The sequence below is a fragment of the Mesoplodon mirus genome, assembly GCF_964341445.2.
Source record: "Mesoplodon mirus genome assembly, chromosome: 15".
Lineage (NCBI taxonomy): Eukaryota > Metazoa > Chordata > Mammalia > Artiodactyla > Ziphiidae > Mesoplodon > Mesoplodon mirus.
In genome coordinates, this window is record NC_138991.1 from 48,823,375 (window position 1) to 48,840,110 (window position 16,736).

Genomic DNA, 16,736 nt, shown 5'->3' on the forward strand with positions numbered 1-16,736 from the left:
ATTTTTTGTAATGAGTACATTTTACTTTTTATAGTTAAGAGACTTCCATTAAGAATTTTTATTAAAAATCTATTCCATCCCTTCCCCTCCCCTTTAGGATGAGTTACCTTTGAAACTGTATGAGATCCAGCAATGCTACAATGGAAATAAAATGAAAAGACAACTTAAAAAGGAATCATTCCAGAGAGATCACAGGCGCATTCTGTTTGAAATTCTTAGAAGCAACAAGCAGGGACAGCGGGGACATTACCATTCAGGTAGCTTCCATCTATTATTTCTTCCTAAAAGGCAAAGAGATAACGTCGAGTATAACATCCAAAAGTTGGCAGCTCCAGTACAGAGGATGTTGCTGAAAATAAAATGGATACTCACCGCCATTTTTTGCAACAAAGGAGGCAAATCTGCAACAAAGCCATTGAAAGTATAAATAGAATTGAACTGGATGACCCTCAAAAATACCAATATGTATTAAGAAAAGAGCCCCCGAAAAGGTTACTCGTGAAGGAAATTTTTAGTGAATTTTAATTATACTTGTGAGCATATGTGCCAGTGTGAAAAAACCTTGGTTTGAAAAACTCTTTCAGAATGATCCTGAAAATTCTACACTTATGTGGGTACACACACACACAGGCACGCACACATCCCAAAACACTTTGCGGCATCATGTACCGAAATTGATCTAACCCCACTCCATTCCCTAAGATGTGTGGAAACCATGACAGATGATTCCTCCCTCAGGACTTACCCTGCCGGGAATCTGGAACTCCATGACTTGCCACTCCATGGCTCAGAAAAAGGAACAGCAAAAGAGAGTATGTCCTAGGTTCCTGAGACATTCTCCTGTAGTTAATTCAAGCAAAGAAAAATTCAGGTTTGATTCAGGTTGTATCTGTAAATATTTTTAGGAACATTCAGAAGACAAAAGGGGAAAAAGTAGACCCAGAATTCCTTGAGGTGTTTTTTTTTTAATTTTAAATTCCATCTACTTTGCTCCATCTAAACCCTATGCTAGTATAAGACACAATCATCTCTCTCCTCAGTCTACAATGGCCTGTTTATATTCTGACATCTACCTCTCATTCCCCTCAATCAAACAAACTGCAGCAGTTAAAAGCATGGATTCTGTTATATCTGACAAAGGACTTATATCTAGAATATTGAAAGAACTCTAACAATTCAGTAAGTAGAAGATAAACAAGCCAATAGGGAAAAAATATAAACTTAAACTTCATTTTAAAAAGTACATTTATGGCCAATAAGCACATAAAAGCTTATCAACATCATTAGTTACCAGGAACATGCAAACTGAACCCTTAGGAGGTACTGTAACTGAGCCATACCGTATGGAGCCTTCCCAAAACAGACCCACACTCCCCTCTGCCTGCCTCTTGTCTACACAAAGACTTTAGCCTCCTAGGCCTTCCCCAAGTTCCAAAGAATAAATTTAACCAGGGAAGTGAGAAAACGCATAAAAAGGAAAAGAGTCAAGCAAGACAAAATAATAATACTTTAGCCATTAAAGTCAAGGACCTTTAGCTCCTCCTCCAGGACAGTGGATAATATTCTGAGCCACGTCCTTTGGGCTGTTTTGCAGATACTGAAACCCCCACCAGGTGGAAGAAGTAAACTTATGCTGCCCACAAGCACGTAGGCCACAGACCAGTTATAACCAGAAGGTTAATGATGTCGTCTCCCAATTACCACCAACGAATCAGAAGAATGTCCATGAACTGATCACACACCCCAAACCCCCCTCCTTTACCCTGTCTTGAAAAAACTTTCCCTGAAAGACTTTGGGGATTGGGGGGCCTTTTGAGCACTAGCTCCCTGGACTCCTTGCTTGGTGCCCTGCAATAAATGCTTCACCAAAACCCAGGGTCAATAGATTGGCTTTACTGTGTGCAGGCAAGCGGACCCCAGTTTGATGTGGTAACAAATTCACTACATACACACTAGAATGGCTAAAAGTTAAAAAGACTAACAACACCAAGTGTTGAGGATGATGGGGAGCTGCATGAACTCTTATACACTGCTGGTACGGCCACTCTGGAAAACCATTTGGCCGTGTCTTATAAAGTTAAGTATACAATACTCTATGATCCAGGAATTCTGCCCCTAGGCATTTACCCAAGAGAAGTTAAAACATACGTCCATACAAAGATTTGTAGAGTTCCATTCCAAAAATTGGAAACAACTCAAATGTTCAACAATAGATGAAAAGTTAAAATATGGTATATCCATTTAGTGGAATACCACTCATCAATAAACAAGGAATGAGTTGGACTTCTGCTTCCAGCTATGATGGAGTAATTGGCAGTAGATAAACTCTCTTGCCTTAAACAATTAGAAAACAAACAAAACATGAAACAAAGGTTTTCAGACATTGGACAACAGATAGGACAAGACTGAGATCCCTGAGAGAAGGGAAACTGTGAGATAATAGAAAATATATATTGGTTTCTGCCCCCAGTTCCTGGAACAGGGACCCTAAGTCCCTTGTAATTTCCTAAACGAGAAGAGCACTAGGAGGATCTCTTGTTCTAATATTTGGGTTTTGACCCATCCCTGACACAGGGCTCCTAAACCCTTGTAAATTCTTAAGTGATAAGAGTACTAGGAGCGGTACAGCCACTCTGGAGAACAGTATGAAGCTTCCTTAAAAAATTAAAAATAGAGCTACTATCTGATCCAGCAATCCCACTCCTGGGCATATATCCAGAGAAAACCATAATTTGAAAATATACATGCACCCCAATGTTCCTAGCAGCACTCTTCACAATAGCCAGGACATGGATGCAACCTAAATGTCCATCAACAGAGAAAAGGATAGAGAAGATGTGGTACATACATACAATGGAATATTACTCAGCCATAAAAAAGAATGAAATAATGCCATTTGGAGCAACATGGATGGACCTAGAGATTGTCATACTGAGTGAAGTAAGTCAGAGAGAGAAAGACAAATATCATATGATATTGCTTATATGTGAACTCTAAAAAAAAAGGTTACAAATGAACTTATCTACAAAACAGAAATAGAGGGACTTCCCTGGTGGCACAGGGGTTAAGAATCTGCCTGCCAACACAGGGGACACGGGTTCGAGCCCTGGTCCAGGAAGATCCCATATGCCGCAGAGCAACTAAGCCCGTGAGCCACAACTACTGAGCCTGTCCTCTAGAGCCCATGAGCCACAACTACTGAGCCCACATGCCACAACTACTGAAGCCCACGCACCTAGAGCCCGTGCTCCACAGCAAGAGAAGTCACCGCAATGAGAAGCCCGCGCACCGCAACAAAGAGTGGCTACTGCTCACCACAACTAGAGAAAGCCCGCGCGCAGCAACGAAGACCCAACGCAGCCAAAAATAAATAAAATAAACAAATTTTAAAAAAACAAAACAGAAATAGAGTTACAGATGTAGAGCATAAACTTATGGTCACCAGGGGATAAGGTGAGGGAGGGATAAATTGGAAGACTGGGACTGACATGTACACACTACTATACATAAAATAGATAACTAATAAGGGCCTAATGTATAGCACAGGGAATTCTACTCAATACTCTGTAATGGCCTACATGGGAAAAGAATCTAAAAAAGAGTGAATATATGTATATGTATAACAGATTCACTTTGCTATACACCTGAAACTAACACAACATTATAAATCAACTATACCCCAATCAAATTTTTTTTTAAAAAGAGCACTAGGGGCTTCCCTGGTGGCGCTGTGGTTAAGAGTCTGCCTGCCGATGCAGGGGACACAGGTTCGTGCCCCAGTCCAGAAAGATCCCACATGCCGCGGAGCGGCTGGGCCCGTGAGCCATGGCTGCTGAGCCTGCGCGTCCAGAGCCTGTGCTCCGCAACGGGAGAGGCCACAACAGTGAGAGGCCCGCGTACCTAAAGAAAAAAAAAAAAAAAAAAAAGCACTAGGAGTATCTCTTGTTCTAATGAGGCAACTCTGGGTGGGCTCTTGGATGGAGACTGGTCACCAGAGAGACCAAGCCATGATTAGAAGCTTGGGATTTTCAGCCCCACCCTCCCATCTTCCAGAGAGGGGAGAGGGCTGAAAATTGAGTTAACAACTAATTATGCCTATGTGAGGAAGCCTCCAATAATAGGGGCTTCAGAGTGCTTCCAGGTTGACGAACACATTCACATCAGGGGGTTGACACACCCCAACTCCTTGGGGACAGATGCTCCTGAGACCTGAGACCCTCCCAGACCTCATCTTATGTGTCTCCTCATCTGGCTATTCATCTGCATCTTTTATCATATCCTTTAATAAACTGGTAAATGTAAGTAAGTGTTTCCCTGAGTTCTGTGAGGTGCTCTAGCAAATTAATAGAACCTGAGGAGGTGGTCATGGGAACCTCTGATTTGTAGCCAAATCACACCGAAGTTGTGGGTAACTTGGAGACCTGCTACTTGAGATTGGTGTCTGAAGTGGGATAGGAGAAGTCTTGAGGGACTGAGCCCTTAACCTGTGGGACCTGAGGCTACCTCCAGGTAGACAGTGTCAGAGTTAAGTTGAATTGTAGGACACCCAGCTGGTGCCACAGAATCACTTGGTGTAAGGAAAATCCTCCACACGTTTGGTGACCAGGAGGGTCTGAAGTGATGTGTTCTGTGTTGAGTGTCTTGAGTGAGTAGTAAAGGAGACACACAGGTAAAAGGCTCATAGAAAGAGAACAAAGAAGGAGGGGGAGAACTGGGGTTTTCCTTACTTAGGAGGGAAAGCTGAGGTTTTTCTGTAAGTTCCCCTGCTTGCTACCTGGGGTCTCTAGACCACAGCACCAGAAGGAGAATCCCAACAGAGCTGAGGAGACAGAGTAGGAGTTTAGGGAAATCAAGGCAACTAGAATCCACAGGGAAGACTACTTGAGGAGGGAGTTGCACAGAGAGAAAGTTCTAGAGATTTGAACAAGGGTCCCTTGAGTCTTTGGCTGAATATTGGTCTGTCTATGCCTATACATGTAAGAAACCACCTGAAGCTGAAGAAAGAACCACCAGTAATAAGCAGAGCAATCTCTGGAGTTCACACAGGGTGAAGAATAATTCCCAACCACCAGTGGAAAACCTCCAAATACGTGGAGCATTAAGGACAGTTCTCAGCGAAGTACTGCCTCAGTAATAGGCTGAATTAGCCCTGGACCTACCCTAACAAAGCTTAAAAGCAAGCCTTGAAAGAATCAAGTTGATTCTAAATAACTAGACTGCATCTTAGAACAAAACCCAACAATATTTAAAGGAGTGTCACAAAATCCAGAAATGTAAATCCAAAATGTCCAGCATCCAATTAAAATTGAATATATGGCTGGTTACCATAGAAAAAAACTCAGTCCACAGAAAGAGATACAGAAATGACACAGAAGATCAAATTAGTAGACCGGATGACTATTACAAATATATTCTGTAAGTTCAGGAAGGTAGAGAAAAGTATAAACATGTAAAGGAGAGACATGGAAGATAAAAAAAATACTCAGGAAAAGGAATAAACTGATTTATGCAACAACATGGATGAACCTCAAAAACATTATGCCAAACAAAAGAAGCCAACCACAAAAGAGTACATATTGCATGATTTCATTTATATGAAACTCCATGATAGGCAAAATAATCTACAGTGACAGAAAACAAATAAGTTGCCTGGGACTCTACTGGGTGCAGCGGAAGGAAGTTATTGCAAAAGAACACAAGGGAACTTTGGGGGCGACATTTCTATACCTTGATTTTGGTGGTTGTTACACAGGTACATACGTTTATTGAATCTCATCAAACTCTACGCTTTAAATGGATGCATTTTATTGTAATATAAATTATACCTCACAGAAGTTGATTTCAAAAGAGAAAGGAAAAGCATGGACTGTGGAGCGGGACTGCTTGGATTAAATCTCATCTCTGCTACTTAGTAGCTGTGTGATGTTGGACAAGTTACTGAATCTCTCTGCGCTTCCATTTCCTCGTCTGTAAGATGCGGTTAATAAGTGGTACCTACCTCATAGTGTCATATGAGGATAAAATGAGTTAATGAAGTAAATCATTTAGAACAACGCTTGGCGTGAAGAAAGCTCTACATATGGGTTTATTAAATAAACAAATAAGCCAGACTGATGTTTTCAAAATTCAACTCATGGGAAAGTCTGGAGAAAGAATGTTCCAGAAAAAGGGAATCAGAAGTGCAAAGGCCTTGACATTAGGAATGCAATTTACATATGCAGTAAATCAGATGAGGATGAGAGCAGTAGGTGAGGTTAGGTCATCATTAGCAACTTGACTTTTACTTGGAGGGAGATGCGAGCCACTGAAGTGATATTAGCACAAGAGTAAGAGCTGTGCTCTGACTTTTAAAAAACTGGCTCCATAACACCAATTGCTGTGTTGAGAATAACCTGAAGGGGGGCAATGGCTAAAGCAGAGAGAGCAGTAAGAGATGATAATGATGGCTTAGTCACTGATGGCAGTGAGGGTGGTGAGATGTGGTTGGGGGTTATTTTGAAGGTGCAGCCGATAGACCGAATGTGAGGAATACAAGAAAGAGAAGTCACAGACACCTCCAAGGATTTGGGCCTGAGCATCTAGAGAGGTGGGAAATGGGAAAAACCGTAGGAGTTGCAGGTTTGGGGGAGAGGCCCTGGAGCTCAGATGTGGACCAGCTAAGCTTGAGAAGACTATTAATTGTCCGAGTGGAGAAAGCAAGTAGGCAGTTTGGTGTTTGAGCCTGCAGTTAGGGGAGAGCTCCAGAGTGGAGCTATCTATGCAGAGCAGTCAGTGTATACTTGAACCCAGGACACTGGATGAGATCACCAAGAAAGTGAGCGTAGGGCGAACGTGGGTAAGTTTTAAGGACTGAGACCCAAGCATTCCTTTGTTAAAATGTTAGGTAGACCAGGTGCAACCAGCAAACTCAAGACTGTAGGAAACTCCACAGAATAAACAACCTAGTTTCTTCAGCAAATATACTGCAAAGAGACAGACAGAAATAGACACAGACACACACATACGGAGGAACTTAAAAAACTTAAGAGATATAACAATTACTTGTAACATACAGACTTTATTTGGATCTTGATTCAAGCAAACCGTAAAAAACAAAGACTGTGGGACAACCAGGGAAATTTGCACCTCGACTGATTATCTGAAGATTTTAAAGAAATACTGTTGATAACAGAAATGTGGTTATATTTTTAAAGGAATACTTATCTTTTAAAGGAGAAATGTTGGTTCACAAACTGGCCCCCATACAGGGAGGGTAAGGGGAGACTGAAGCAGATTGGTAGGGGACAGGTGTAATAAGCAAGGAAACCTACTTACAATGCCTGTCTTTGTTGTTGTTACATATTTTAATGAGGGATTTTTTGTTTTGTTTTGTTAATTTTTTGTTTTATATTGTAGAGTTGATTTACAATGTTGTGTTAGTTTCAGGTGTACAGCAAAGTGATTCAGTTATACATACACATATATCCACTCTTTTTCAGATTCTTTTCTCATAAAGGTTATTACAGAATACTGAGTAGAGTTCCCTGTGCTATACAGTAAGCTTGTCATGAGGGGCCGCAAGATCTCCACTCCCGCCCCCCAGAATCTAGAAAGTTTATAGAGGCCTTAATGGAGCTCAGTCATGTATTCTGTCCAGACGATCTCAACAACACACTGCTCTCTCAAGGCTGCCTCCTTGAAAATGCTCCCACTGTGGGAACAGTGGGCAGAATGTACGTTCCAAGGACGGGGGAGGGGTGACGAGGCTCTGATTCCCAAGTCCAGCTCCAGGGTCAACAGGCAGTCACGTCCGCTCGATGACCTCCTACAAGGGGCTCGCAAACTACAACCCAAGGGCCAAATTCAAAGGTACCTGATTTTGTGTGGCTCCTGAGCTAAAAATGGTTTTTACTTTTTTTTTTTTTTTTTTTTTTGCGGTACGCGGGCCTCTCACTGCTGTGGCCTCTCCCGTTACGGAGCACAGGCTCCGGACGCGCAGGCTCAGCGGCCATGGCTCACGGGCCCAGCCGCTCCGCGGCATGTGGGATCCTCCCGGACCGGGGCACGAACCCGCGTCCCCTGCATCGGCAGGCGGACTCCCAACCACTGCGCCACCAGGAAAGCCCGGTTTTTACATTTTTAAACAGTTTCAAAAAATCAAAAGAACGGTATTTCTTGACACGTGAAAATTTCATGTTTGAAATTTAAACGTTAGTGTCCATAAATACAGTTTTATTGGACTACAGCCATTTCATTAATTTAAGTATCATCTATGGCTGCTTGCACACTACAATGGCAGAGCTGGGAAGTTGCAACAGAGGCTGTGTGGCCCACAAAGCCGAAAATAGTTACTCTCTGTTCCTTTACTGAATAAGTTTGCCAAGCCCACTTTTAGAGCTACACTCTTATATATTTACAGAAGAAATGTGATGTTTGAGATGGCTTCAAAATAATACAGGAGAGAGGAAATAGGGATGGATGAAACAAGTTGACAACTGAAGCTGGCTGATACCCGGTACATGAGGCCCATTATATTCTTGTGTCTACCTTTGTATGGGTTTGAAATTTTCCACATAAATGACTTTTTGAAAGAAAAAGCAAAACAAAAAAGACTGTTTTTTTGGGCTTCCCTGGTGACGCAGTGCTTAAGAATCCGCCTGCCAATGCCAGGGACACGGGTTCGAGCCCCGGTCCGGGAAGATCCCACATGCAGCGGAGCAACTAAGCCCATGCACAACTACTGAGCCTACGCTCTAGAACCCGCAAGCCACAACTACTGAGCCCAAGTGCTGCAACTACTGAAGCCTGTGAGCCTACAGCCCGTGCTCCGCAACAAGAGAAGCCACCGCAGTGAGAAGCCCGCACACTGCAACGAAGAGTAGCCCCCGCTCGCCGCAACTAGAGAAAGCCCACGCGTGGCAATGAAGACCCAACACAACCAAAAATAAATAAATAAATAAATTTTTAAAATTAAAGAAAAGAGAGAGAGATTGTGTTTTTTCATAAAAGAAAGTGGAGAGATAAGGAGGAACTGGGAAAGGGGGCTGAGAGGAGTGGCCAGAGCACTGGTAGGAAAACAGGTGAGGATGGTGCCTGACTCCCAGGCTCACTTCAGTCACAGGATGCCACCCTCTTGGGAACTTGCACCATAATGCACACCCATGTTTCTTGAGATTATAGGTGCCCCAGCACCCTCTAATACAGATTCCCCTGCTATTGCCTGGCTTGTTATGCAAATAGATTCTTTATCCCCCAAGGGGACTTTCCAACCAACTTTGGAAACAGGTATGCTCATTTGACTGCCCAGGGCAAAAACAAACTGAAACTTTTGAAACCTCCAGACACCAAAAGCAGCGCATTCTAACAGGTTTTGAGCGAACCTGATCCCAAAGCACTTTGTAGACACATTCTGCTCCATCAATCCCACCCCGCAGGCTGGTATGTTCAACTCTCATAATAACTCTTACTGGTTTGGGGGCTTTGGGGAACCTTTGGCCCTTTTTTCTCCCTTCCCTTTGGTCAACTGCCCTGGGGCATTGGCCTCATTCACAATTCTCCAGTTTCCCAGACAATGAGGCTTCTTGTGCTTATTGCTACAGTCTCCCTATTAACTATACAAGGGGTTTACAATTACTGAAACAGATGCCCCACTTTCTGCTGCACATAAAGTCTTCGTTCCAACGAAACCCCAGCCCATCGCCAGGATGGGATTTGGTTTTAATTAAAAGCCCTTCGGGTCACTCTCTTTCAGGAGCTCGGCCAAGAGGATTAAAAGGACTGAGCTCTCAGGGCAATGCCGATTTGGGGGTCGATAGTTTTCTCCACGCACCCCGCCCCTCTTCCCACCTAAAGGCCCTCTCCCAGCAGATGGGTGAAAATCAGGCAACCAAGGACTGCTTTGAAGGAACTCAAAATGAAACCAGCAACAATAATCACAAACCTGAAGTGAACATGGTTTCCTAAAAAACTTCATGCTTTTGGATGAGCAGGGAGGATTCAGCTTTAAAACCCAGAAAGGTGCAGGCAAAACAGGATGAGCTGGTCACCCAAGGGATGAGAGACGTTTCATCTTCCATGAAACTTGCAAAGATGTTGGGAGGTTCCCCCAATGCTGGGGCATCCCATCCCAGACACAAACCAACAACTCAAAAGTACATGAAGTTTTACTGTCTGCAAAGCAGCTCCATTTAAGGTCTGTATCATGGATACATACATACAGACCTACAGATACTATCTTGGAGATTTTCTCCCAAAAACAAAAATCAAAAAAACCACAAGACTATTTTCATTACTATGAATACAAAGTGGGCTAACTTGTCTGGGTTGTAGAATACCAGGCTATTTGAACTGGACTTGGATTTTATTTCAAACCATGGCGTTAGAACTGCCCGGCTCACAAGGGTTGTAGAACTCAAGGGAATAGGAGCTCTCTGGACTAGAGGCATCAGGCCTAAGTGCCGGTCCCAGCTCTGTCCCTGATAGCGAGACTCTGGACAGTCATTTCCCTTCCTCTCTTTTAGTCTCAGGAGAGCAAAATGGAAGGCTTGGGATTCTGTGATAAAAGAAGAGACAGGAGGATGCTGGTCTCACTGGGCATCTTCCATCTGCTGGACCAAATCATTCACTCAATCCACCAGCCCTGAAGGTTTACTTTACTTGGTCTCATAGATGAGCTCAGTGGACATGCAGAGGTCACAGAGCAAGCAAATGGCAGGACGCCCTAGTAATCATAATTGTAGCAACCGCTGAATGAGAGAGAACAGAGCACGTGCCCCTCTATACACATTGCCTCTCTTAGTCCTTGAAGAATCTTTGAGGCAAATATTACTGTTATTTCTATTTCACAGACGAGGAAACGGGTTCTAAAAGGTCCAGTGACCTGCCCGAGGTCACACAGCTAGTAGGTGGCAGGGCCAGGTCCCAAACCCAGAGCTAAATGATTCCAAACACATACTAGCTCTGCTCTCCAGCCTCTGCTCGGTAACCCTGAACCTAAAACTCCAGGTGGCAGGTGCCACCTCAGGGATAGAAGCCCCCGTTTTTATTTAAACCACCCATTACTAGCTGTGTGCTCTTCAACAAATTCCTTGACCTCTCTGAGCTTGCATTTCCTCTTCTGTCCCATCGGGATGCCAATAGTATCTCCCTCCGAAAGACTGTATAAACATTTTGTGTGTGTGTGTGTGGTACGCGGCCGTCTCACTGTTGTGGCCTCTCCCATTGCAGAGCACAGGCTCCGGACGCGCAGGCTCGGCGGCCATGGCTCACGGGCCCAGCCGCTCCGCGGCATGCGGGATCTTCCCGGACCGGGGCACGAACCCGCGTCCCCTGCATCGGCAGGCGGACTCCCAACCACTGCGCCACCAGGGAAGCCCTAAACATTTTTAAAGTTCATCAATTTATGCAATGCAGAGTCGGTACTATGCTCTTCCTGAACACTCTCATTTCTTGCTCGCAACAGCCATGAGATAAAATATGTAAACTATTCAAAGAACTTTCCTTATATGTAAAATATGTTAAAAAAAAAACAAAAAACCAAAAACCTGAGCCCAGCGTGGGACATATAAACACTCGATGAATAGTAGCTATTATTATTACTGATGCTATTGTTGTTGCTCCTGGTATTATCATGACAAACTTGTTGCCGTCACTGCTGTTCTTTCTTCTTCTTCTTCTTCTTCTTACTGTTATTAAGTGGCTTCGGATCCCTTTCTTGGAAATTTCTTCCCCACCCCCTCCCATGAAGCCCTCGCCCCCGCGAACCCTTAAAGCCGCTGAATCCGCCATTTGTCCCCTCTCCTTTGTCTGTCACCCACCGCCCCACGCACACCTTGTGCCCCTTCCCTGCACCAGCCCTGCGGCGAGCTCCTGGCCCCCGCGCGACCCCAGCGCCTGAGCTGCGCCCGCCCGCGTCCCTGTGCCTGGCCCCGCGGGGTCCTCCCCGGCTGCCCGCGCCTCACCTGCGGTGCCCGGCTCGGCTGCTCTGAGTCCAGCGCGCGGGCGGTGGGAACCGCGCCCACCTCCCGGCGGCGGCGGCCCGAGTGGAAACCCCGGGCACCGAGCGCAGCGGGGGTCACAATCCCGAAGCGTGCAAGACGCAGGCGAAAACTCGCTCTCCCTCGCCCCTCTCCGAGAGAGCAGCGAGGAAAGAGGCTGAAGGGCTCTCCAAACACATCCACCAATTACAATGTAGCGACTTTATTTGGATCTGAATTCAAACAAACTGTTTTAAAAATGATAGGACAACTGGAGCAATGTAGTCGCTGGATGTTTAATGGTTAGGTTTTTAGGTGTGACAATTGCAGTAGGGCTCTTTTTAAAGAGTCCTTATCTTTTGCAGATATATATTTGCAAACCTGAAATATGATGTCTGGGATTTACGTGGAAATAACGGGGACCAAGGAGTGGCAGGAATCTGGGTGAAACAAACTGGTCATGTGTTGATACTTGCTGCAGCCTGAGCAGGGGTTATTATTATCTGTTTTCTTCTTTTTCGTGAGCTTGGAATTTTCTGTAATAAAAAGGTTTTTAAAAGAAGATGATGAAAAGGAAGAAGAGGAAGGGAAAGGGGAAGACGAACTGTAAAGATATTCAGACCCCTAGGTCAGTAAACGTGGCCAAATTTATATAAGGAGAAAAAATCCTCAGAAGTAAAAAAGTTTGTGCACCAAAATATTTACTGCAGCAGCATTACATATAAATACAGAAAGAAGGGGTGGGGGGCGGTAGGAAAAGATCCAACTTGAGTTCACCATTAAGGAAATGGTTATGTGAACTATGCTACATCAATTTCGTGGATTATACAGCTATTTAAATGGGTATTAATAAAGACTGTACAACAGAAACACAAGGAAATCATTTTATATCCAAAAAAAGCCAAATATGAAGTAATATATGTATATGCACTTGTATTAAAACAGAAGGGAAATACATTGAAGTGTTAGGTTTTCATGGTGAAATTATGAATAACTGTCTTTTCTAATGCAAATATAATTGTGAGCTCTAGAGATTTCCTTGCAATCCTTTACATTTAATGAAATACATCTCAATGCCTGAAATTTTTTTAAAAAATAACTTTTTTTAAATGTGTAATGCAAATTACTTTGTGTAATGCAAAATTACTTTGTCAGTGGAAAACTTAGACATTCTCTTCAGAAATGGCCAACTGTACTGCTCTGTTGCTCATCTGATGGTTTTAATGTGATATTTATATTATTTATAAATAGTTTTGGGACTTCTCTGGTGGCGCAGTGATTAAGAATCTGCCTGCCAATGCAGGGGACACAGGCTCGATCCCTGATCGGGGAAGATCGCACATGCCGTGGAGCAACTAAGCCCGTGCGCCACAACTACTGAGCCTGCGCTCTAGATCCAGAGAGCCACAACTACTGAAGCCTGCGTGCCTAGAGCCCGTGCTCCGCAACAAGAGAAGCCACTGCCATGAGAAGCCCGCACACCGCGACGAAGAGTAGACCCCGCTTGCCGCAACTAGAGAAAGCCCGCGCACAGCAATGGAGACTCAAGGCAGCCAAAAATTATAAAATAAATAAATTTATTTTAAAAATAGTTATAATATTTATCAGCACCCTCAAAAACATCCTTTTATCCCCAGGCTCCTGGTTTAATCCTTTAAACAAGAATCTTACTCTCAAGCACTAAATGATAGAAAATGTCTTCCATCCTTTGTCAATTTTTGATTTAGAAAATAGGTGTCTATGAGTTTCACATGATTTATCTTGGATGAATAAAAGTATCTTTTTATTGTCAAAAATTTTAATGTTAATTTGTAAATGTGTATGTGTGGGTACATATATGGATGTAAAAAAGTGTAGAAGGGTATACACCAAAATGTTAATAGTGGTGCTCTAAGATTATGATACAGGTAAAACCTACTTGCATTTTCTTCTTTACACCTGTCTGTATTTTCTACTTTTTCTATAACAAACATGCCAAAACCAGTAGGGCTTTATGATCAGTCACAGCCACCTTATAAATAATAAATAATGAAAACAAGGTGGCAAAATCAAGTGCAGGGAAAACTTTTTTGTTCTGCTGAGTATAAAAAGGACTGCCAATGTATTCTCAAACACCACAACTCTACCATTTGAAAAGTGTTGAGGGTTCAAAGGCATTTAAAACCCATATTCTGTGTTGACTCCTGAACGGGATATAAGAAAACAGCATTTGGGCATTCTACCTGTTCTTAATTATTTTCCAGAATTTAAGAAATGCAGGTCTGTAAGACATTCCAGTTTCACATGGTCATTTATTTGGGGGTGGAGAAGGGGGATCTTTACTTTTCAGTTTACACTTATTGAAAGTAATTTTTAAATGGATTTGCATCAAAAATACACTAGTATTTAATTCATGTGAATACAGCATATTGACTCTAAAATCCAGAGGGAAATCTTAAGTTCTAGTTATGTAATAATATTCTCCTAATTTTCCAAAAGTATGAAATTTCATAACTAAAAAGAAGTATTTTGGTATCAGTGGACACTGATTCCAATTCATTGATATCACTATAGATAGCAAGCTATAAAGTGCAAGTTACTAGTAAATGAAACCCAATGCTGTACAAATTGTACTATAAAAACAAATCATCAAGGAAATGCAAAACCACGAGATACCACCGCATATCCACTGAATGGCTATCAAGACAAATACAAAATTACAAGTGTTAGGGAGGATATGGAGAAATTGGAACCCTTGTGCACTGTTGGTGGGAATGTAAAATGGTGCAGCCACTGTGGAAAACAATATGGCAATTCCTCAAAAAATTAAACATAGAATTACCATCTGATCCAGCAATTCCACTTCTGGATATATACCCGAAAGAAGTGAAAACAGTGACTCAAACAGATTATTTGTACACCCATGTTCATAGCAGCATTTTGTTATTATTCTCAGTAAAAAGGTGGAAGTAACCCAGGTGTCCACTGACAGATGAATGGATAAGCAAAATACATACAATGGAATATTATTCAACTTTAAAAAAGGAAGAGGGACTTCCCTGGTGGTCCAGCAGTTAAGACTCCATGCTTCCACTGCAGGCACTGTGGGTTCTTAGTTCTTAGATCTTAGATCTTAGATCCCTGGTCGGGGAACTAAGATCCCACATGCCGCGCAGCACAGCCAAAAAAAAAAAGGGAAGAAATTCTGACACATGCTACAATATGGATGAACCTTGAGATCATTGTGCTAAGTGAAATAAGCCAGTCACAAAAGGACAAATATTGTATGATTCTACTTATAGTTACCTAGAATAGCCAAATTCATAGAAAGTAGAACAGTGATTGCCAGGGGCTGGGGGCGAAGAAGGAATGGGGAGTTAGTGTTTAATGGGTACAGAGTTTCAGTTTTGCAAAATGAAAAGAGTAAAAATGCATAGTGGTGATGGTTGCACAATATGAATGTACATAATACCACTGAACTGAACACCTAAAAATGGTTAAGATGGTAAATTTCATGTGATTTTTACAATAAAAAATTGGAAGGAAAAGATAAATAATGGTACTGTGTCAGTAAACACTAACAATTTAAAAAGTAAGCAACTAAATGGGATGTGGTATGCTGAATTGGCTCCTAGAACAGAAAAAAGGTCATTAATGGAAAAATGGGCAAAATTGCAATAGTCAGTAGCTTACTTAATAGTAATGTACCGATGTTAATTTCTTAGTTTAGACAAACATACCGTGGCTGCTATGCAAGATAACGTTAGGGGGTTAAGGGTATATAGGAACTCTCTGTACTATCTTTTCAAGGTTTCTTGAAATCTAACATTATTCCAAAATAAAAGTTCATTTTATTTTTTATTTTTTTTATTTTTTTCGGTACGCGGGCCTCTCACTGTTGTGGCCTCTCCCGTTGCAGAGCACAGGCTCCGGACCGCAGGCTCAACGGCCATGGCTCACGGGCCCAGCCGCTCCGCGGCATGTGGGATCTTCCCGGACCGGGGCACGAACCCGTGTCCCCTGCATCGGCAGGCAGACTCTCAACCACTGCGCCACCAGGGAAGCCCTTAAAATAAAATTTTAAAAAGCAAATGACAACAAAAAAGAAGTTAGAATCAACTCCTACATAGAAGACAAAGACAATACAAATATATTAGAATTGATAAAGGTAAGCAGCAAAACATATGAACACCTATATAGATAGCTACGGTAGATATGAAATTGTTTTTTCTTGTGCTGTTCACTGTTGCCCAGCTATTGTCTCATCATCCACTGATTGCAAAAAGGCAGGCTGTTGAATTTTATATTGCGGTAACATTTCCTTAATGATTCTGGGTGCATTTTTTCACTTAGATCTTAGCATGGACACAGTGTGAACTTCCTTCTGCCAATTCATGATTTTCTACCTTTGATAAGTTGTGACTTAGTGAGCATCCTGGTTGTTTCAAGTCAATTACGAGCCCAGTGTTGTGCTCAGTGGACTCCTAGGCAGCACAACTCAGCCTGGACAACCCTGGCTCAGTCCACCAGCTTCCAGCTGCAACATGGGTGCATTGGATACAAGCTTATTTGGGGGGTACTTAGGCATCTGCACAAACATAGTAGGTCACTTTAGCCACTAGAAGCCCCTGTTGAAGGTGCTGTAGCTTTTAGAGAAAAAAGAACATGAAATACTTTTATCAGTAACCAAGCAGCGGGAAGCAATTGATGAAAGCATCTGGCTTCATTATGAGTCTATTTAAATACTATACTCAGAACTAAGTGAAAACAAAGCTTTACTCAGAAAGATGACTTGAAACAGCT

General features: G+C 42.7%; 1 protein-coding gene across 1 annotated transcript in view; it reads right to left on the reverse strand.

Annotated features, from left to right (window-relative positions):
* OTOA (otoancorin) overlaps positions 1-836 on the reverse strand; it is a gene marked incomplete at both ends in the record, with an annotated part of 60,139 nt that extends 59,303 nt beyond the window's left edge. Inside the window, 4 exons of the mRNA XM_082645369.1 lie at positions 108-135; positions 251-281; positions 373-401; positions 746-836. Coding sequence (XP_082501495.1) covers positions 108-135; positions 251-281; positions 373-401; positions 746-836 — 179 coding nt within the window. The remainder of the gene's footprint in view (positions 1-107; positions 136-250; positions 282-372; positions 402-745) is intronic.
* Positions 837-16,736: the final 15,900 nt, after the last annotated feature.